A 23,592-nucleotide genomic window follows, 5' to 3' on the forward strand; every position below is an offset into this window, starting at 1 on the left:
TGAGCTGGTGGACGCAGACAGACAAGTTGTCTGCAGGATTGCCTCTGGTGACCCCGGAGTGGATTGTCGTCACGACAGACGCCTCTTTGATGGGCTGGGGAGCCCACTGCTTGGGAAGGACAGCGCAGGGGCTCTAGTCTCCTGCAGAGGCAAGTGGTCTATCAACCTCCTGGAACTCAGAGCCATTCGGTTGGTGTTATTGGAGTTCATCCCGGTACTGGTGTTGTAGCCTGTACGGGTCCTGTCGGACAATGCCACGGCTGTGGCCTATATCAACCGCCAGGGAGGTACCAAGAGCGCCCCTCTAGCCAAGGAGGCTATGAGTCTTTGCAGTGGGCGGAAGCGAACCTGGAGCAGCTTTCAGCGGCCCACATTGCCGGAGTCATGAATGTCAAGGCGGACTTTCTCAGTCGCCATACCTTGGAGCCCGGAGAGTGGCAACTATCTGCTCAGGCGTTCTTGGACATCACGAAGCGCTGGGGCCAGCCGAGCCTAGATCTGATGGCGTCATCGGCCAATTGCCAAGTGCCGCGCTTTTTCAGCAGAGGACGGGACCCTCGATCCCTGGGAGTAGATGCTCTTCTCCAACAGTGGCCGACACAGGAGCTTCTCTATGTGTTCCCGCCCTGGCCCATGTTGGGCAGGGTGCTAGACCGGGTGGCAAAGCATCCCGGCAGGGTAATCCTGGTGGGTCCGGATTGGCCCAGACGTCCCTGGTATGCGGACTTGATCAGGCTCTCAGTCGACGATCCTCTGCGGCTGTCAGTGGAGCAGGGCCGGTTACATCAGGGTCCCGTGGTGATGGAGGATCCCTCTCCCTTTGGTCTTACGGCCTGGCTATTGAGCGGCAGCGTCTGAGGAAGAAGGGCTTCTCAGACAAGGTCATCGCCACTATGCTGAGAGCGAGGAAACGCTCTACTTCTACTGCTTACGCCAGGGTTTGGCGTATCTTTGCAGCATGGTGTGAAGCAGGCTCACTTTCTCCCTTCACTGCTCAAATTTCTTCAGTGTTGGCGTTCCTGCAAGAAGGTCTGGAGAAAGGCCTGTCGCTCAGTTCCCTTAAAGTCCAGGTAGCGGCTCTGGCTTGCTTCAGGGGCCGCCTGAAGGGTGCTTCCCTGGCTTCGCAGCCAGATGTGGTGCGCTTTCTCAAGGGAGTTAATCACCTGCGCCCTCCTCTGCACTCAGTGGTGCCTGCGTGGAATCTCAACCTGGTGCTAAGAGCATTGCAGAAGCCGCCTTTTGAACCCTTGTCGAGGGCATCTCTGAAAGACCTGACGTTGAAAGCAGTCTTTTTTGGTGGCTATCACTTCAGCCAGAAGAGTTTCCAAGCTCCAGGCGCTCTATGTCGAGAGCCTTTTCTGCAGTTCACTGAGGCAGGAGTGACTATTCGCACAGTGCCTTCCTTCCTGCCCAAGATTGTTTCTCGCTTCCATGTGAATCAGCAGCTCTGTCTCCCTTCCTTTCGTAGGGAGGACTACCCAGAGGAGTACTCTGCTCTTAAATATCTGGATGTGAGACGAGTCATCTTCAGATACTTGGAAGTGACCAATGATTTCCGGAAATCGGATCATCTGTTTGTCCTGTTTGCAGGTCCTCGTAAGGGTCTGCAGGCTGCTAAGCCTACAGTGGCAAGATGGGTCAAGGAAGCCATTGCAGCGGCTTATGTGGCCGCGGGGAAGGTGCCGCCTATCCAGCTGAAGGCTCACTCCACGAGAGCTCAGGCGGCCTCGATGGCAGAGGCCGGATCCGTCTCCTTGGAAGAGATATGCAAGGCGGCAACTTGGGCTTCGGCTCATACATTCTCCAAGTATTACCGTTTGACTGTGGCTTGCACGGGCGGAGGCCCGGTTTGGAGCTTCAGTGTTGAGGTCAGGGATTTCAATGTCCCGCCCTGGGTGAGTACTGCTTCGGTACATCCCACCAGTCTATGGATTGATCAGCTTGATGATATGGAAGGTAAAATTATGTATAATCATACCTGATAATTTCTTTCCATTATCATAGCTGATCAATCCATAGCCCTCCCAGACATCTGTACTGTTTTTATTCTGGTTGCATTTCAGGTTCAAGTTTAGTCTTCAGTTACTTCAGAAAGACTTCGTGTTCAAGTTTTTTCACTTGGATTCTTCAAGAGTTGAGACGAGTTTGTGTTACAGTGAGCTGCTGCATTCCTCTCCCCTCCGTTTTACGGGGCTGGATTGAGATTTAAATTCTGCCGGCACTCCCTCCCGCTTCGTGCGGCTGTAGGGCAGCTTTGTACCCTCCCGCTTCGGCGGTGTTAGGGTCAGTCAGCTCCCTCCCGCGGTTGCGGTTGCAGGATAAGCCAGATCCCCCCCGCATCGGCGGGTGTGGTGTCCCTCCCCGCTCCGCGGGATGAGCTGGATGGATTCCCCTCCCCCACTTGTGTGTGGGATGAGCTGGGTTAATTCCCCTCCCCCGTTTCGGCGGTGGTGAGCTGGGCAGAGTGTCCCTTCGTGGGTGTAATTCTCTAAGTGCTGAGTCCTGCGGATGGAGCTTTGATATCGACATACTGAGGAGTTTCCGGCAGCACATGACCACATATAGGAGGCAAAAGTTTGCTCTTTATCTCCACCTGCTGGTAGATGGACACAACCCACCAGTCTATGGATTGATCAGCTATGATTAATGGAAAGAAAATTATCAGGTATGATTATACATAATTTTACCTTTTTATTACATATTTTTTGGCTGGGGAGTAGGCATAGAAATGTTGTTCAGACAGTACATTCTGATTAGCGCGCACTAACTGGATAACCCAGACTTAACGTAGGAGCACTTTGTAAGGCAGTAAGTTCTCCTACCTTAACATTTTTCAGGTATGGTGCACTGAATCTTGGCATAGCCTGTGGGGAAAATCCCATTTTAAGACACACTAAGCCCAGATCTAATGCCCATTAAGTAAAAGGGACCCTACATTTGGCAAAAGTGTTCAGAGGTTATTCTTAAAGTTATCCTAGCATTCCCTTACGGCATATATTCTCCAGGCTTGTCCATTCTATTGCTTTAAGATAAAATGCCATATAGATCATAAAGACTGGTTTTCATTTTATGCTTACCGATCATCTTTCTCTCTTGCTTCCACTTGTACTCTTCTGCACCCCCATAGCTAGTTCATTCCCTTAGGGGTAGTTATTGCTGGATAAAAGTGTAGTACTAATCTGTTAATGTTGTTCTCCAAAGCATGTCAATTACATCACACAGCTCACTCATCTCCCTATTAGTTGTTCATTTTCTTAAACATTTTTTTTTTGCCCTTGTATCTCCAAAAGACCCAATGATATCGCAATGACTCTGTCATCTAGTTGCATCTGAACTTTTGAGAAAAGTTTAAAGCTTGAGAAGTGTTCCTCCAGCTTGCAATTTGACAGGTCACACGAAACATCAACATAACTCAAATGGCATGCTATTTTCAAAGGACAATACTTTTTCACACAATGTTTTTTTTCAAAAAAGAAATCATAATGTTTAATTTCTTTTAGATACATCCTTGCTAGAACAGGAAAAAGAAAGGCACACATTAAAACCTTACCTCAGATGAAAGTGGCTCCCGTGGTAAGATCTGTTCTGGAAGGAACAGCAAGACCCTTCAGAAAGAATCCTGCGAACATCTATGTGAATAGTAAGAAAAAATTCTATTTTCTGTCGTCAGATCCTTCCTTTTACATTCTCTGCTTGGAATGACTTACAGTGCTGGCTGTTTAAGGTCTGGGAAGGAATCCATTAGATTACAAATAGGCCAATTCATAAAAATTTAGTTCAGAAATACAAACACAAATGTTGCATAAGTTCATGTGCAGTTTACAACAAGTTTTCCATAGAAAGGACCATAAAAACTATCTGCCTGATATTCTGCACTATTTAACTGGTCAGGAACAGGTCGTGGCCGGTTAAATAGCGCTTAACCAGCTATCTGCAAATATTCAGAGGGAGATAGCAGGTTATCTCCTGCTGAATATTCACGGTCAGTGTTTAGCGGATAACCAGCTATATCGTGCAATAAAGTCTGCTATCCGCTAATATTCAGTGCATCACCAGCTAAGTTTGGCGGCCAAATTGAGCCGCCAAAATAGCAGGCCTATCTTTGACCGGTTTCAACTTAACCAGCCAGCACTGAATATTGACTTGACCAGTTAAGTTGAAACCGGCCAAAACTAAACCAGATATTTAATGCTGGTCACCAGAAATGGCCTGTCATTAACTATCCGGTCTTAGCGCTGACCGTGGGAGTCAGCCCGGCTACCTCCCGCAGTCTGAATATCGGCCCTTATGCACTTCCCATAGACTTCTATCATTCCTGAAAGACTGTGAAAGTTCTGCATGAGCAACCTCCAGTTGGTGTTTCAGTGTGGATTTACCAGCCGATATTCAAAACAATTTAACTGGCTGGAAATGGCCACCGACCAGTTAAATCACTCATTCATGACTATCCAGTCATTTTCAGCATCACTTAACCAGTTATCGCCACCGAAAATGATCGGTTAGTGCAGAATCCAAAAGCAGCTAGCTCATGGGTGTTCCAGGGGCGGAGTCAAGTTAAATGCCAATATTCAGCCCCTTGCCACATAAGTAAACCACTTAAATTGGGCCACATAAATAGCAGTCCTATCTAAGTGGTTTGGCTTATGCGGTGAGGGGCTGAATATTGATGTAACTGGCTATGTGTTAGCAAGCTCAAAAAAACCTGGATATTCAATGCCAAAGCCTGGACAGGACACAGTGTTAAATAACCAGGAATAAAGGTGGCAGTCAGCAAAACACTCACTGTTGCCAGTTGAATATCGGCCAGTTAATATTTATTTAACTCCTTCCTAGGAGATCTGAAAATATGAAAATCTGCAAGTTTTAAACTACAAATTGAACATATTCTCAAATTTTAGAAGGACATTTTAAATTTTTCCCCTGACTTTTAAAAATAAATTTTACAAGCAACATAAGATAGGGTAATTGTACAGTACAATCAAAAGTCAAATACGAGAAGAAGATTAAAAATAGAAAGACAATCATAATAGCTTTGAGACTGCTTTAGTGGTATTAAGCGGGGTATAAATGTTCTGAATAAATAATAGGGAGAATAAAATTAAAAAACACCAATAAACTATGATGCAAGACAATCTAATCAAATAAACCCTTTTATCCTGAATTTGATATGGATTCATTGCCATGAATATTTTACACAGCTTATTATCTAAGGGGTCCTTTCACAAAGGCGCTCTAGCATTTTTAGCGCATGCTAAAAATAAGTACACGCTAAACGCTAGACACCCATAGGAATATATGGGCATCTCTAACATTTAGCGCATGCTAAAAACACTAGCGCACCTTTGTAAAAGACCCCTAAGAAATTTAGGGGCCCTTTTACTAAGCCGTGCTAAGCATTAATGCATGCTTACCGCAGGTTAAAAACCACAACCATGGGGTGCACTCAGGTGACCCACGGTAGTTTTGGGATCACTCAAGATTGGTGCTAAAAAATAGATTTTATTTTTTAGCACTAGGGGCATGTCTGGGGGGAGAATAGGTGTGTACTGCGCTAATCGGTTAGTACAGCTACATCGCCGCATTCTTTTTTTTTTTTAGAATATCTTTATTGAGTCAAAGGCATAGCAATTGCAGTAACAACATTGTTCAAACAACTGAATACAACGCTATTCGTACATCAATATAATTTAGTTACACGTTTCTTCAAGTGCAACAAAAACCCTAACAACACAACAGTGCAACACTTAGTAGAACCACCCCTGACCCTCCCTTTTTTTTTTCTTCTCCCCCCCCCCCAAAAAAAAACATTAACATAGAAAGTAAGCCTCCTCTTGCTATATTCTCCCCACCCCCGTCCACTGAGTCTGGAGCCTAGATACCTGCTCCTTGGATAAGTTAACCAAGAATGCCCATTCCCCATTTAGTACCATCAGGAGCTAGGGAAGTCATTACTACTTGCTGCACAGCCCTCCCCATGTTACAAATCCAATAAGGGTACATTTCCAACCTGCTCCCACAAGGCTCTATTGTCCATGTCCCAGTGAAGTAGAAAACTTGAGGGAGGCTATCACCCAGCTCGCCATTTCTTTCATAACTCCCATCCACACCCCCAGTTGCGGAGGGGCTTTGTCCACCCAAGCCATCAAGATACATTTTTTCACTAACATCGTAGCTACTAAAATGAATTTACATTGTGCCTCATTCAAACCCTGTTCTCTTAATCCTGCAGAGCTGCCCAAATACACTACTGAATAGGACCACTCGAATGTTCCTCGTACAATGCGCTCTATCTCTTTCAGCGCACCTGTCCAAAGCGCTGCTAGCTTGGGGCACTCCAGAAAGGAGTGGAGCAATGTTCCTACTTTAGATTGACATTTAAGACACATAGAGGGGCATAATGGAACAGAAACGCCTATCTCCATGGGCGTTAATCTCCGAGAACGGGTCCGTGAAGGGGCGGACCGAACCGTATTATCGATAAAAAATAGACGCCCATGTTTTATTCGCCAAGTGTGAGCTGGGCGTTTTTGCTTTTCAGCGATAATGGAAAGGGAAAGTGCCCAGCTCAAAAACGAATAAATCCAAGGCATTTGTTCGTGGGAGGGGCCAGGATTCGTAGTGCACTGGTCCCCTCACATGCCAGGACACCAACCGGGCACCCTAGGGGGCACTTTTACAAAAACAAAAAAACAGGTAAAAGAGCTCCCAGGTGCATAGCACCCTTCCATTGTGTGTTGAGCCCCCCAAATCCCCCTCAAAACCCACTGCCCACAAGTCTACCATTACTATAGCCCTAAGGGGTGAAGAGGGGCACCTACATGTGGGTACAGTGGGTTTGGGGGGGTTGGACGACTAATAAGCATTAAGCAGCACAATTGTAACAGGTAGGGGGGATGGGCCTGGGTCCACCTGCCTGACGTCCACTGCACCCCCTAACAACTGCTCCAGGGACCTGCATACTGCTGCCTGGGTAGGATGACATTTGAGGGTGAAAATAAAAAGTTGTGAAACATCATTTTTTGTGGTGGGAGGGGGTTAGTGACCACTGGGGGAGTCAGGGGAGGTCATCCCGATTCCCTCTGGGGGTAATCTGGTCATTTAGGGCACTTTTTGGGGCCTTATTCGTGAAAAAACAGGGTCCAGGAAAAGTGCCCTAAATTCTAGCTACAAACGCATCCATTATCGGCGAAGGGCGCCCATCTCTGTTCGGGTGATAACCACGCCCCAGTTCCGCCTTCGACACGCCTTCGACACGCCCCCGTCCACTTTGTCCGCATCCGCGACGGAGTGCAGTTGAAAGCGTCCCAAATTCGGCTTTTGATTATACCGCGTTATTCGTTTTTGTGAGATAAACGCCCATCTCCCGATTTAGGTCGGAACTTGGGCGTTTTTCTCGTTCGATTATAAGCTGGATAGCATCTGGCCAAAGCCCCATCTTGTGACCTTTGTCTCTGGAGATGTGTACCCTGTGGAGGATGCGGAACTGAATATCTTGCAGCGCTGCATTGGGTGTTAACTTAGGAATATCCCCAAATACTTCTCCCAAGGATTCTATGGTCACACTATCCCCAATGTCCTGGCTCCAAGCTTCCGCTAGTTTCTGAAAATAAGGGTTTCTTGTGTTTCCTAATTACCTGTTGCCACTGTGAGAGTTTATTCAGCAGAGCAGGTATCTGCTGGAATAAGGTATCTAACTTCTGGAACACCACCGTCCCCCCTGCTTCCTTTCTATTGTTAAAACATAATCCCTCACCTGCAGATACGCAAAGAATTGAGAATTCGGAACAGTCCATGCGCGCCTGACCTGCTCAAAAGAAAGATATGAGCTTCACCCAGTTGCCTGAAATCTCCTATATAGCGACATCCGCTCGCCTTCCACGTTTTAAATACGGACGCCTCCATGCCCGCCACAAAGCCCGGATTACCTATCAATGGCAGAAAAAGACCCACCCCTCTCTGAGCTCCTCCCAATTATTTCCACCATCTCCAAGCTCTCCGTATTGCCATGAAGTATGGGTTCATCACAACCTCTTTCATACCTCGAATCGACCCAGACTCTAAGACCGCAAATGGCTCATAGGGTGTACTCCAGCTTGTCCAGAAATCTGCTTGTGCAAAAAAATCCGTCCCCGAATGCAATTCGTGAATCCACCTCATAAGTGCAGCCACATTGTAGGCCCTGATATCTGGCAGCCTAAGTCCGCCATTCCCCTATCCAAAGACAATTTGGCAAAAGAAATGCAGGGTCTCTGCGCTCGCCATATAAAAGTCGTTACTATACTTCTATACTGTGCTTCCTCTTTATTCCTCAACCACAATGGCACCATCTGCAGGACATACAAAATCTTGGGTAATAGGACCATCTTCACGAGCACCACTCTACCTGAAAAACCCACAGGGAGATCTTTCCATTTCCCACATAACTTTTTAATTTCTTCCAACCTATCCACCACGTTTTTCTTGTATACCCACGCTGCATCTGCACTCAGGTATACCCCTAAATATTTTATGCCCAACTTCGCCCAGATTAAAGGGAAGTTGGGCACGTTCATACTGGAGCATGGGTTACTGATCGGTAATGCCTCGGACTTGCCAAAATTAATTGTAAGCCCCGAGAAAGCTCCAAACTCTTTTATAAGTTCCATTACTGAAAATATTCCTGTCGACGCATTATCCAAAAGCAGCAACATATCGTCTGCGAATAAGTTAATGCGATGTTCCGCTTCACCTACACACACTCCCTTCAAAGTTGGTTCCTCTGATTCTCGCTGCCAAGGTTCTAAACTCAGAACGAATAACAGAGGCGATAATGGACACCCCTGTCTTGTGCCGCCCCACAGAGGCAACACAGGGGATAGCGAGTCATGATCACAATTTGAGCCGTGGGATTGGTATATAACACCTTTATCCAGTCCAGGAATGCACCCTCTACCCCGTACTGCTTCAGCACCCAAAATAAATAGTCCCATTGCACTTTGTCAAAGGCCTTCTCCGCATCTAAGCTGGCCATGATCTTGTCCCCCTTTCTTACAGCCTTCAAACAATATATGACTCACTTTCAAGATGTTAGCTGAAGCATATCTCCCATTTATGAATCCCACTTGGTCCTTATGTACCAGACAGGGCACCAACTCACTTAGCCGCGCTGCCAACACAGCAGCCAAGATTTTTACATCCTGGTTTAAGAGTGATATGGGTCTATAGGATCCCACCAATTCAGGATCCTTTCCAGGTTTCGGCAATACTGTAATAAACACATGATTCAAATAAGAGCCCATATCCCGTGTTGCTCGCACCTCCTCGCACATACCAACAAAGGCTGTACTTTGGTCTTGCAAGATCTTGTAAAACTCGGTCCCTAATCCATCTGGGCCAGGTGCCTTAGCCAACTGCAGTGTATGGTTAGTGATGAGCCCTTACTGCCTAGAAAATAGGTGTCGGTAATGGCTCACATGCTAATGGGAAAAGGAATTATGGGAAATCAGCCATTTTACTGCCACGCTTAAAGTGGCCTTGGTGAGTGGGAAAGACCCATGCTGGGGACAGCGCTGGCCACTTTGTAGCACAGCTTAGTAAAAGCACTCCTTAAGTACTTAGGATCATGGAAAATACACCTCACATTATCTGTCAAAATATTTGGTTACATTTGTTAACAAGAAAAACTCCACCTCCTCATTTTTAACAAATTCATGTCACAGTTGCAAAAATGGCTTATGCCTATTTTGCACCTACATAGACTAATCAGGAAAGCACTCTATTTGCTGACCCAGAAAGACATTATTCTTATGGTGAGAAAAACAAGTTTCATATGAGAAAATCCGCCGCAAGGCGGAGAACTCAAGACTCCCCACAGAAAACAACAATATAAAATAAAAGTGGGAGGGCGACCAAGGATACCAAAGACTGAGAAGATGTATAATAAAAGAGAAGTTTATTGAAGTATGAAGACTCGACACAACGTTGTGTTTCGGCCGTTAGGCCTGCATCAGGAGTCTATACCCAAATTTAAATATATAAATTATAAAAAGCAATGCACAGATGAATAACGTATAACATTAAAATAGATAAAAAAATTGTGTATGTCAGGGTATAACGAAATAAAAATCAATTATATTTTAATTCACACAAAAACAAATATAGAAAATGACAAATCAATATTAATACATGAAAAATTAAAAAGTAGTATTTAAGTTCAAACAGAATGTATTAAAACAACATCGCATGCATTTTGAAAAAGAATACAACAGGAAAATATGTTTAAAGCAACATTGCAAATTGTTGGTGTGCATGTACAAAGATAGTTTTGAACTAAAAAAAGGAAAAAAGGCGCCAAGCAAGGAAAAAACGCTGCAAGAAAAAAAGTGCGAAAAAACTGCACACATTCACATTAATGGATTTTCTGCCTCATGCGTAATCATACCACTAAGTTTGCCATTTATTATTCTCTTTCAATAAGTTTTTAGTCATTTTATTCTTTTAATTATAGTTAAACCGCTATTTAAAGACTACTTTAAAAGCGCACATATATGTTTTGTATTTTTAAATGTATTGTTTTTGTATAAAACCAAGATACTAAAAAAGATTTTATTTAGTTCAAAACTATCTTTGGTATCCTTGGTCGCCCTCCTACTTTTATTTTATAAAAAAAAAGTTTCATAACAGAATTAATGTCCTATTCAAACACAAATGAAGGAGGGTAGAATGGTTAGTCTGTTCAATATCCAGAGCCTCAACATCTAAACTATGGGGCCCTTTTAATAAGCTTCATCAGTTGTTACCACATGGTTTAAAGCACTGTAACAGCTAACGCATGACACGCTAACCTGCCTTTGCATTAAAAACTCCATTAGCATGCAGTAAGTTGCATATCAATGGAGCTTTTGATTAGGAAGCATTACTAGTTGAAGCATGGATGGAAAATGCCTTAGAGTATTTGTGCATTAACTGACTAACCTGCTGTTAATGCAGAGGTAGTTACTGCCTCCTAAATAGGTATTAACAGCGAGTCAGTTCCCAACATTAATGCTAATATCACCACATGGTCTGAATAGGAAAGTATAGCGAATGCACCTTCTAGGTGCTGTATTAGATCTGGGCTTTATGTGCTGTAAAATCCCATGTTACAGCACATTAAGACCAAACCTTAGAACATTTTAGGATCCCTACCTGCAGAAGCCTGAGAAAGATCTGCAGAACGTCTAGCCTCTCCCTCCTTCTCTACTTGCCTTTTATTGAGAGGGTGTACAGACAATTTTTTTAATTAAATTACTATCCACAGATTATTCATGAGTATTTTTATTTGGGATGATTGCAATCTGCAGTGGGCAATCCCTCAGCAACTCTATTGATTTGAATAGTAGTCACTGGTTTCTCTGGGTTGGCGAAACAAAAGAGAGGCAAAGTCTAACTTTGGCACAGAATGGTAGAAAAAAAAAGGCAGCAGAGAAGCCAGTTGGCTCAACCAAAGTTTATTAGTGTCATGGGTATAAAAAGGTGGTTTGCAACTGTGCATGCATCTAGACTTCTTTAAAAAAAATCTATTGACTGTGGAACTGAATATTGACCCAACTGTAAAATGGGTGTGTGACTTTCAGGCACTGCCATTTGGCGCAAGTGACTTTTGGCTGCCACCATTTGGAAGCATGCTTTACCTGCACTCCCATAATATGGCAAGAATACCCAAATCCTGAAATTTGGTTGTCCTTAGAGATGGTCGTCCCTGGACTTGGTCGTTTCTGATTTTCGGCGATAATGGAAACCAAGGACGTCCATCTCAGAAACGACCACATCCAAGCTCTTTGGTCATGGGAGAAGCCAGCATTCGTAGTGCACTGGTCCCCCTGACATGCCAGGACACTAACCGGGCACCCAAGGGGGCACTGCAGTGGACTTCAGAAATTGCTCCTAGGTACATAGCTCCCTTACCTTGTGTGCTGAGCCCCCCCACCCCCCCTAAAACCCACTACCCACAACTGTGCACCACTACAATAGCTCTTACAGGTGAAGGGGAGCACCTAGATGTGGGTACAGTGGGTTTGTGGTGGGTTTTGGAGGGCTCGCTGTTTCCTCCACAAACGTAACAGATAGGGGGAATGGGCCTGGGTCCGCCTGCCTGAAGTGCACTGCACCCACTAAAACTGCTCCAGGGACCTGCATACTGCTGTCATGGACCTGAGTATGACATCTGAGGCTGGCATAGAGGTTGGCAGGACATATTTTTAAAGATGTTCTTTGAGGGGGGAGGGGGTTAGTGGCCACTCGGGGAGTAAGGGGAGGTCATCCCCGATTCCCTCCGGTGGTCATTTGGTCATTTCGGGTACCTTTTTGTGACTTAGTTGTAAGAAAAACACGACCAGATAAAGTCGTTCAAGTGTTCGTCAGGAACGTACTTGTTTTTTCGATTATGGGTCAAGGACATCCAAGTTTTAGGCACACCCAAGTCCCGCCTTCGCTACGCCTCCAACACACCCACGGGAACTTTGGCCGTCCCTGCAACGGAAAGCAGTTGGGTACGTCCAAAATCGGCTTTCGATTATTCCGATTTGGATGACCCTGTGAGAAGGTCAACCATCTTCTGATTTATGTCGAAAGATGGGCGTCCTTTCTTTTGAAAATGAGCCCATAAATGTTTTTTAAAAATTGGCACATAACCACTCTAAATACCATTCTATAAGGGTATGCGTATGGACAGGGCGTGATTTTTGTGCCCCCATCTCTCTTACACTCTGTGCAGCTGCACCATCCACACAGCCTCAGGATGCCCCTGGAAAGGATCATGTAGAATCTTTTGACAAGCAGCCAAATAAGACTATTCCTGTTGTACTTTTTCCAAAGCCATTAGCTGAGATCAGCACTTCAGAAGGAAACTGAAAAGACCAGCAATCTGTTGCCATTTTCTCTCCTGTTCAGAGAGGTGGTGGCTTCAGAAAGGGTGCCCAGGGAAACCATCTTGAACTTTTCTTTGACCAGGAATTTGTTCAGGGCCCTTAGGTCTAGGATGGGAGGACAGGACGCATCCCCCTCTGTCTTTTTGCACAAGGAAGTATCTGGATTAGAATCCTTGCCCTTTTCCCTTGTGCAATGGGCTTGACTGCATGGGCCTTTAGAAGAGCAGAGGTCCTCTGCAGGTACCTGCTCATGCTGAAAGCTGTAATAATGAGCTCTCAGTGGGCAATTTGCAGGTTTCTGGAGCCAATTTAGGGTGTATCCAAAACAATTTGGAGAACCCATCGGTTGGAGGTTATAAGGGGCCACCTTTCCTGGAAAAACTTCAGAATCCCACAGGACAGACACTTTGACAGCAGCTATACTCTGCTGGAGCCAGTCAAAAGCTCATCCTTTGCTTTGACTAGGAAGAAGCAGGGGCCTTAGGCGCACGTTGTTGACGAGAACGAGCGCGCTGGGATTGAGCCTGAGAGGGCTGGTGAGAGGAGATGGCATACCTATATCTCTGGGAGTAGTATGCACCCCTCCTCAACTTGTTAAAAGACCTCCTAGATGAGGAGGCTGAAGCGAAAGGCATCCGGCGGGAGACAGAAGAGATGGCATCAGTGTGTTTCTTGATTTGGTCAGCGACCTCCTCAACCTTCTCTCCAAAAAGGTTATCCTCCAGCATGGGGGATCTGCCAACCTCTGCTGAACCAATGGTTCCAAGTCAGAAACACTAGTCATGAGAGTTTGCACATGGCTATACTCTGGGCAGAGATCCTGGATGCCTCATCAAAAGCGTCGTAGGCTACCCTGGCCAAGAACTTATGACACACCTTCTGCTGCTTGGCCAACTGGTGCACCAACTCAGCCTGCTCTGGTGGGAGACAGTCAGCTAAATCTAGCAACTTGCACATCAAGTCCCGCAAGTACACGCTTGTAAAGAGCTGGTAAGATTGTATACGGGACACGAGCATTGAGGCCTGAAACATCATCCTCCCAAGAGAGTCCAAGGTCCTAGCGTCTCTGCATGGGGGCACCAAGGCATAGTGTCTAGATCTTCTGGCTCTTTTGAGGGCAGATTCCACCACCATGGAATGATGAGGCAACTGGGGCTTATCAAATCCAGATGTGTTGTGGATCCTGTACATCATGTTGATCTTCTTGGGTAGGATAGGGACCAAAAGAGGAGACTCCCACGTCTGAACAAGGACTTCCTGGAGTACCTCATGGAGCTCTATTTCTTCAGCTGAAGACAGAGGACACAGTTAGCAGGGCTATGGTCAGACCCTAAACACTGAAGCCCCTGGGAACATGAGTGAACATGGACGGAAAAACCTCCGCCGCCAAATCAAACGAAGCGATGGTGCCTGAATAAAAAGCGCAAGGCACCAGAAAAAACAAGGGAAAAACCCAGACAAAGTCAAGGCTTCAGACACAGAAAATGAAGGAAACAAAGCTTGAAACAAATTTGAAACTAAGAAAATACAGGGAGGAAAAAAAAGAAGACCTGAGCACGGGCACACCGAAAAAAGGCAAAAAACAAGCCAAGGGGTACCAAAAACGCTCTTTTCAGACTGGATGTGAAGACACACCACAAAAGCAGCTTCTCCTCACTGTGGTAGAAAAATAAGTACGGTAACTGTGCTCTCACAGCAGGCGGGGCGGCTCTCATGCTCCACAAAGATATGGGGTTTTTAGCTTGTTACAACGCGGGGTTGCATTACTCAATTGTGAGAATTATGGCCTGCTTCTCCTCTGAGAAAATACTTCTCCACTACTGATTCTCTCCTTTATGCTTTAATACCTCCACACTCTCTTATTTTGATTTCCTTAATAATTGCAGCATCTTCAAAGACTTCCCAAGATTTGGTATATTTAGTTTGTATTATAATGAATTAATTTAAAAAAGGTGAGATATGAGGCTTGCCTTCATTTGTGGATTTCTGTTGGTTTCCTGACAGGTATCAACAATACTCTTTTGGATTGCTTTTTATATTTCAACGATTTTTATTGATGACTTGACTAAGCAAAGAAACATACAGCCATCTGGTGATACAAAATATATAACTTAGTAACAACCGTCGAGTGTTCCTGTATAATACAAAACGCCATCAAGTTTCCCCCCCCCCCCCTTATTTGAACTTCCCCTTCCATACCCTTCCCTCCCCCCCCATTAATATTCAACAGTTTTTTAGTGACAACAAATTACAAAACCACTAACACCAAAATAACATATTCACAGTATATTCTGCTGGTATATCACCCTGACAACATAAATCATTTTCATTGTATTTGGACCCATATATTCTCCTCCCTTCCTCTACACCCTCCCTATATTCCCATATAATGTTTTCCCCACCGTGCACCAGCATTAAGTATAATATCAATAATCTATTAAGAATTAGACTTCTTCCCCGTTGTGTTATCTTGGCCAAGTAGGGGTTCCAAATCCCAAGAAATCGGAGCTTACGTTTATAAGAACCTCTAGCTTCTTGTGTCCCAAGTAATTACCTGATGTACTTGATTTCGCCAGTGCCAGTATTCTGGCTTGTCTTGTGAAGCCCATTTTTGCAAGATGCACTTCTTGCTATCAAGCAAAGCTTGCGACACAGCAAGGCTTCACCCGCTCTAAGCCCTCTAAATGTGTCCGGACAATCAAGCACCACCTGGGCAGGCGTTCCCTGTACACATTTCGGCACCATAAGAGAAAGAAATGCCACCACCCTCTTCCAAAAACATCTTATAAGCGGGCATCCCCAAAACCCATGATATAAAGAATTATCAGCTAAGTTGCACTTCAAGCAAGTGGGGTCTTTATTCCACCTGCTCGGAATAGCTGCTTGTGAGAAGTATGCTCTGTGTATAACTCTGTATGCACACTCTCTATATCCTGCACCATTTAATTGTGTAATGTTCTTAAGATGCGCTGTAATATCCCAAGATGCTAGATCTTGACCTACATCTACCTCCCAACGTCTCTTAAGCTGAACCAGCTCCTTTTCAGGCACTAATGCCCAAAGTTTCTTCTGTAGATTAGAATGGAGGGGGCCTCACTAGAGACTTCGGCAAATAGGTATGGATGATTGCTTTTATGTTTAGATGTTAAGGGCCTGCTGTAACCAAAGATTACCTTCCCTCCCTTCCCCCAAGTCCTCAGTTACAATGGGATAGTATTTAGATTTGGATTTTAGTTATATTAGTTGCTTTTTCTAAATCTGAGCTCGTACCCTATACATTCAATACATGCGTTAGATTATGCCCATTTGGACAGGGAAATAAGCTGTGCCTGAAGCAATGGAGGGTGAAGTGATTTGTCCAAGCTCACAGAGTATCGGTAGGTAATGTGGGATTTAAGCCCTGGCTTCCCTTGTTCACAAGCTACTCCTCCTTTGATTAAGCATTTAAGTTTTATATCAGTTGATGGTCTATTATAAACCAACATGCAAAAAAGATATAATAAAAACTATTCTGCATTTCTACTCTCTTTCAGCTAATCTTGATCAAGAGCTGAAGAACCAACTACTCAAAACACAGGAGAAAATGAACTAACAAGTATAACCTGGGTGTTTTCTAAACTTACCAGCAATAACCTGGAGAATAGTATGGCCACAGTCTAATTGTGGGGTTTACCAAACTTGAAACAAAGACTGACACTATTATACTATGCTATGCTCTGTACTATGGTGGAGTCTGTTAGGAGGGACACTGACATTTTGCCTGGACTGCTCTTTCATGGTCTCTGTGCTAGGGATTTATAGCATAATTACATTGTACCTCTGAGAGTAACTTCATGAATGAAAGTAAAGTCTTTGCTTATACCCTACACTGGCTATTAAAATGTTTTATTACATATTGTGTTGACATTGTAAGTAGAATACTATGCCATACTTTATATTGCTATTTGAATATTTTTACTGCTGTAATTGTCTATTGCTTATGTTTGATGTATTCTTACTGCACACCACCTTGAGTGAGTTCTTAAAAAATGGGGTTAAATAAATCCTAATAAATAAAGTGTACTGCAACTAAGAAGAAAAAAATAATTTAGTTAAGCTAAAAGGGGATCAGCTAAGTCTTGAATTAGTATGTTTTCTGATTAGAGGCCAACTGAATTTAGTTTTGGTTTCTGCCGAAAGGCTACGGCCATGGTTTTGGTTGAAACTGACTGTGTTTTTGGGGGAAGCTGAAAATTTCTGACTTGTCCTGTCTCCCTCTCCTCTGAACAAGTCTAGGGGTGTAGTGAGGGCAGGAGTTAAACCCAGTAGCACCTGCCCATGTTGGATTTGCTCTCAAAATGGCTGCCATGACCTCTAGTAGCAATCTCATGAGACTGTCGCTAAAGGTCATGGCAGCCATTTTGAGAGTAGAGGTGACGTGGGCAAGAGCGACCGCGAATCACTCCTACCCTGACTTCACCCTAGACCATCAGGGATTGTAAGGTAGCCAGGGGAGGGGGGGGGGGGCTACTCTTTACATTCTTTTTTGAGTGCGTAATGTGATTGCTAGTAATGCAGTTATGATCTTGCATAGTAGTTTATATGGTAAATAATGCTTCTGCAGAAATCTGAAGAGATATATCATAAGAATTCTTCTACAGAGAATAAGATAAGTTAAAAGTTACATAATAAAGAATATAGCGAAGCAGGCTGATTGTTCTCACATGTGGGTCGACGTCCCCGTTGGCCCAGAAATCGGATGGCATTTTGCAAGCAAAATATAAAAAAGTTTTGCCAGTCTTCTGGTGCGTGTGCAGCTTGCAATGCGCATACGTGGACTGATTTCACGCCCATTGTGCGAGCGTGCCTCTCAGTTAAATCAAAAAGCATAACATACTAGTAACAACTCCAAAGGGGAGGTGGGCGGGTTTGTGAGAACAATCAGCCTGCTGTCCTCGGAGAATACTTGCTACAGGTATGTATCTTCGCTTTCTCCGAGGACAAGCAGGCTGCTTGTTCTCACATGTGGGAAAAAATAGTAATCATGGACAGAGGAAAAGGAGGAGATGGAATATTTAGATTAATAAAAAAAAATGTAAACAACTATAGGGCTCATTTTCAAAGCACTTAGACTTACAAAGTTCCTTAGGTTGCTATGGGGCTCACTTTCAAAGCACATAGACTTAGACACTTCCATAGGTTACTATCAGGGGCATTTCGAAAGAGAAGGGCGCCATCTTCTGACACAAATCGGGAGATGGGCGTCCTTCTCTCAGGGTCGCCCAAATCGGCATAATCGAAAGCCGATTTTGGGCATCAACTACAGTCCATCATGGGGACGACCAAAGTTCATGGGGGCGTAGCGAAGGCGGGACTGGGGCGTGCTTAAGAGATGGGCATCCTCGGCCAATAATGGAAAAAAGAGGGGTGTCCCTGACGAGCATTTGATCGACTTTACTTGGTTCAATTTTTTTTCACGACCAAGCCTCAAAAAGGTGGCTGAACTGACCAGATGACGACCAGAGGGAATTGGGGATGACCTCCCCTTACTCCCCCAGTGATCACCAACCCCCTCCCACCCAAAAAAAAAAATATATATATTTTTTTGCCAGCCTCAAATGTCATACCCAACTCCATGACAGCAGTATGCAGGTCCCTAGAGCAGTTTTAGTGGGTGCAGTGCACTTCAGGCAGGCGGACCCAGGCCCCCCCCACTATACTACTATTTAGCATTTCTATAGCGCTACAAGGCGCACGCAGCACTGCACAAACAGAAGACAGTCCCTGCTCAAAGAGCTTACAATCTAATTACACTGTTACGCTTGTGCTGGTAAATGTGAGCCCTTCAAAACCCACCCAAACCCCACATGTAGGTGCCCCCTTCAGGGCTATGGTAGTGGTGCACAGTTGTGGGGGGGAGGGGTTGGGGGGCTCAGCACACAAGGTAAGGGAGCTATGCACCTGGGAGCAATTTGTGAAGTCCACTAGGGTGCCCAGTTGGTGTTCTGGCATGTGAGGGGGACCAGTGCACTACGAATGCTGGCTCCTCCCACGACCAAATGCCTTGGATTTGATCGTTTTTGAGATGGGCGTCCTCAATTTCCATTATCGCCGAAAACCGTGGACAACCATCTCTCAGGTCGACCTAAATGTTGAGATTTGGGCATCCCCAACCGTATTATCGAAACGAAAGATGGACGCCCATCTTGTTTCGATAATAGTGGTTTCCCCACCCCTTCGCCGGGACGTCCTTAGAGATGGTCATCCCTGTTCGATTATTCCCTCCACGTAACTTTGTAAGTCTAAGTGCTTTGAAAAGATGCCTCTGTCACTTTGTAAGTGCTTTGAAGATACACTTCCACGTGTACATGCTAAATATATTTCAACTCTTATATTTGGATCATGCACTTAAACATGCAATGAAAATTTTTTAATCGATGGACAGCTCTAGTTTTTATCTGTTTAAGCCTTGAGGCTTTTCCTTCCACATTTCATAAATAACTTAGTTTGAGTTTATTTATTGAAAAGGTACAGCACAGTGATATGTGTTCATATAGAGTGGAATGTTGTTTGGTTTGCTTAATTGAGCCCTGTTCCCCAGGCTCTCAACCCAATGCTCTATCTCCAATCCTTGAACCTAAAAGAGATGCAGTAAGCAGGATCTGAAATAAGCAGTTCATGCCCGAAAACCTATGAATGGTTTGAATTAACAGCAGTTCTGCAAAGAAGAGTGGGCTGTGACTAGAGAGCTGCACGGCTTCCGTCCCGACGGAGGCAGTTCCTGCAGGGTTCCGCGGGGATGGAAGCAGTTCTGCGGGGTTCCCTCGGGGACAGAGGCAGTTCCTGCGGGGTTCCCTCGGGGATGGAACCAGTTCTGTGGGCTTCCTGTGGAAGTGTAAGCTGCACCTGCACCAGCCTCTCATCTACCGAATACCAATTTATTTGAGTGCTGTCTCCTCCTCTCTTCCTTGCTTTAACACCATAAATGTGGAAAGTCTTCCATTAAGGAGGTGGTAGAGTCACAAATGATGACGGAATTCAAAAAGGCGTGCTAACCTTAAATGGCTGCATGTGTGTGGATATGTCAAGTGACACTTAGTTGGCGACTCTGGCTGTGATGAACTAGAGCTGATACCTGGCAGACTTCTATGATCTGTGTCTCATACATGGCAATCTGGTGTAGGATGGGCTGGAAAGGGCTTAGGCAGCAACTTCAGTGGCTGGAACATGAGGACAGTACTGGACAGACTTTTATGGTCTGTGTCCCACAAATGAGAACATGAATAGGCTGGAGTGGGCTTCGATGGCAACTCCAGCAGTTGGAACATAAGGATGGGGCCAGATAGACTTCTGTGGTCTTTGTTCCAGAAACACGAAAGACCATAATCAAGTATATAATATCACACTCATTGATTTAATGATGAATTGATCATGAGTGGACTATTGGGCAGAGTGGATGGACCGTTCAAGTCTATTTGCTGTCACTTACTATGTTACTATTAATCCCTTTGCTCCCAGGTGGTGCACAGACCTCAGCTCTGACACAGGCACGAGAATCAGATGTCACCTGACCTACTGGCACATGCATGTGGCGACCTCTCAGCACACACTGCCAGTGAATCAGAGACAAATTACATGAGCACACCAGAGTGTTCCAAGTTCCAACTTCCGTTCCTTCCTTGCCTACAGTGCTGTGGCTCAAATCCAGAGAGAGACTGAGGGAGCTGACTGGAACTTTCTTTTATGTACTATTAAATTCTTACGGGGATGGGTTGGGATGGTTTACATTTTTGCGGGGCGGGATGGGTGGGGACGGGTAAGATTCCAGCAGGGACAGGCGGGGAGGGTAAGATTTCTGTCCCCGTGCAACTCTCTAGCTGTGACTCAACAGCAATGTAAAACACATATCAAAATTATAAGAAGCGTTTGGTTGCAATTATTGATGCTGAAGGTGGTACAACCAGTTATTAAGTTTAGGGGGCAGTAAAGCTAAGGTACTTACCTGTAGCAGGTGTTCTCCAAGGACAGCAGGCTTATATGCTCACAAGTGGGTGACACTGACCCACGTCACCCGATCTGGGATTTACAAAAGTAAAGTCAAAGCTTTGTGGAGTGCAAGACACGTGCCACCACTCATGCGCAAGTGTCTTCCCACCCACTGTACGAAGGCGGTCCTCAGTTATACTACAGCAAAAAGTAAGTAAAAATAACAAGGGAAAAAACGCCAATGGGGGAGGTGGGAGGGATTGTGAGAATATAAATCCTGCTGTCCTCTGAGAAAACCTGCTACAATTTAAGTACCTTAGCTTCTCCAAGCTGGCATCCAGGCTCACAAAAAACAACAAACACCACTGAAGAGGGCATACAAGCTCTGGGAACACTTGGATAACATCTTCCAGGCTCCCCTTTGCTTGATACCACTGCAAAGCCTGGGTCCATTAAGCTGATCATGTGAAGATGTGTCATGGGTGTAACATACACTGTGGAAGCCATGTGGCCCAACAATCTTTAACATCTGCAGAACTATGACCTGTTGAGAGGCTGGAATCTTGGAAGTGAGTGTGAGAAGTGTCCACTATCGTCCGGAATGTAGGCTCGAACCATCTATGTATCGAACAGTGCTCCTATGAATTCCAAATTTCTGGACATGGCTAAGATGGGACTTGGGAGCTGATATGAGGCCAAAAGACAAAAAAAACATGATACTGAAAGCGATATGCTCCAGTCAAAATGGAAGATACTTCCGTTGGGCTGAAGTATCGGGCTGCAAGTATATGCATCCTTTAAGTCCAGAGAGCTAGCCAATCGTCCTTCTGAATCATTGGGAGAAGCCCAGGGAAACCATCCTGAACTTTCTAGGACTAGGAATTTGTTCAGGGCCCTTAGGTCTAACATGGGACACATCTCCCCTGTTTTCTTCTGCACAAGTACCTGGAACAGAATCTCCGCCCTTCTTCCCTTGGTGGAACGGGTTCGACTGCATGGGCATTCAGAAGAGCAGAGAGCTCCTTTGCAAGTACCTGCCTATGCTGAGAGCTGAATGAGTGAGCTCTCAGACTCAGAGGGCAATTCGGAGGTCTTTGATACCAACTGAGTACACGAGATGGACTATTTGAAGAACCCACCGGTCTGAGGTTATAAGGGGCCACCTTTTGTTGAAAAACTTCAGCCTCCCCTGAACGGCAAGTCGTCCGGAACGGACACTTTTACTGTGACTATCCTCTGCTGGAGACCGTCAAAAGCTCGTCCCTTGCTTTAACTGGGGAGAAGCAGAGGCCTTAGGCACATGCTATTGATGTGAATGAGCACGCTGGGGCAGAGACTGAACAGGCTGGCAAGCTGAGGGGTTGTACCGACGCCTCTGATAGTAATAGGTACTCCTCCTTGGTTTGCCAAAAGTCCTCCTAGTTGAGAAGGGAGATGCAGAAGGCACCCGGTGGGAGAAAGAAGAGATGGTATCAATACGTTTTTGATTGGTCAGTGACCTCTTCAACCTTCTCTCCAAAAAGGTTATCCCCCTGGCATGGGGCAGGTGCCAACCTCTGCTAAACAGAATGTTCCAAGTCAGAAACACACAGCCATGAGAGTCCGTGCATGGCTATATGACAGAGATCCTGGATGCTACATTGTGTTGTAAGTGCCCCTGGCCAAGAACGTTCGACACGCCTTCTGCTGCTTGACCAACTAGCTAAGTGACTCGGCCTGCTCAGGGAGGGGGGGGGGGGGGGGAAGGAGGTAAGTCTCAGCCAGGACAGACAACTTGGGCACTGAGTTTCACAAGTGGATGCTCATGAAGAGCTGGTACGATTGTATACAGGACATGAGCATTGAACTGGTACATCTTCCTCCTAAAAGAATCCAGCATTCTAGCTTCTCTACCTGGGGGTGCTGAGGCATAGTCCCAGGAACTCCTGGCCGTTTTGAGAGCGGATTCCACCACCATGGAATTGTGAGGCAACTGAAGCTTATCAAACCAGGTGTGCTGCAGATCCAATACTGGGTGTCGATCTTGGGCATGACCAGGACCGACAGAGGGGAGTCACAATTCCTAACATGGACTTCCTGGAGTACCTCGTGGAGAGGGACAGTCACAGCCTCCTAGGAGGTGACGTATAGTCTAGGACTTCGAACATTGTGGCCCCGGGCTCATCCTCCACTTCCAAAGGAAAGGGAATAGCATCAGCCATTTCCTTAACAAAAGAAGGGAATGAAAGGAGCTCTGAAGATTTTCTTTTCAGGTGGAGGGGAGGGTTCAAACGGAATTCCATAGGACCATCAGAGGAAAAAGTACCTTAGATCCTCCTCTGAATCCCATGAGTGCTCCTCTTCAGTGTCAGACAATATCGCCTGATGGGAGTGTCAAGAGCGAACCTGCCTTGACGTGTAGTAGGCCTGTCCTCAAAAATGGCGTTGAGCAGTCTGTTCCCGCCTCGACTCGGCGAAGTCGAGTGGGAGTGCCAGCTTGGGTGGCAGTAGACACAGAGCTGCATGCGGTATTGATGTCGGAGGCTGTACTGCAGGCTGAGGGCCAAGTGGGGCCGCAATGGGAGGCAAGCCCCGATGTCAATGCAACCCATTGCATGAGGCCATCCAGCAGATCAGGGAGCAAGGCCCAGATGCGCTCAGAGGGCCAGCACAGGAAAGGCTGGGGTGCGGCTCAGGTGCAGATTGCAGAAATGCTGGTGTTGATGCAGGAGCTGGGTCTTGGCTGCTGGTTAGACCGGCG

General features: G+C 45.6%; 1 protein-coding gene across 1 annotated transcript in view; it reads left to right on the top strand.

Moving 5' to 3' along the window:
* LOC115461014 (signal-transducing adaptor protein 1-like) overlaps window positions 1–16,515 on the top strand; it is a 140,460-nt gene extending 123,945 nt beyond the window's left edge. The window contains 3 exon segments of the mRNA XM_030190520.1: window positions 3,501–3,523; window positions 3,526–3,640; window positions 16,421–16,515. Coding sequence (XP_030046380.1) covers window positions 3,501–3,523; window positions 3,526–3,640; window positions 16,421–16,479 — 197 coding nt within the window. The 3' untranslated portion in view covers window positions 16,480–16,515.
* The last annotated feature ends 7,077 nt before the right edge of the window (window positions 16,516–23,592 follow it).

This window comes from Microcaecilia unicolor, chromosome 2, assembly GCF_901765095.1.
Source record: "Microcaecilia unicolor chromosome 2, aMicUni1.1, whole genome shotgun sequence".
Lineage (NCBI taxonomy): Eukaryota > Metazoa > Chordata > Amphibia > Gymnophiona > Siphonopidae > Microcaecilia > Microcaecilia unicolor.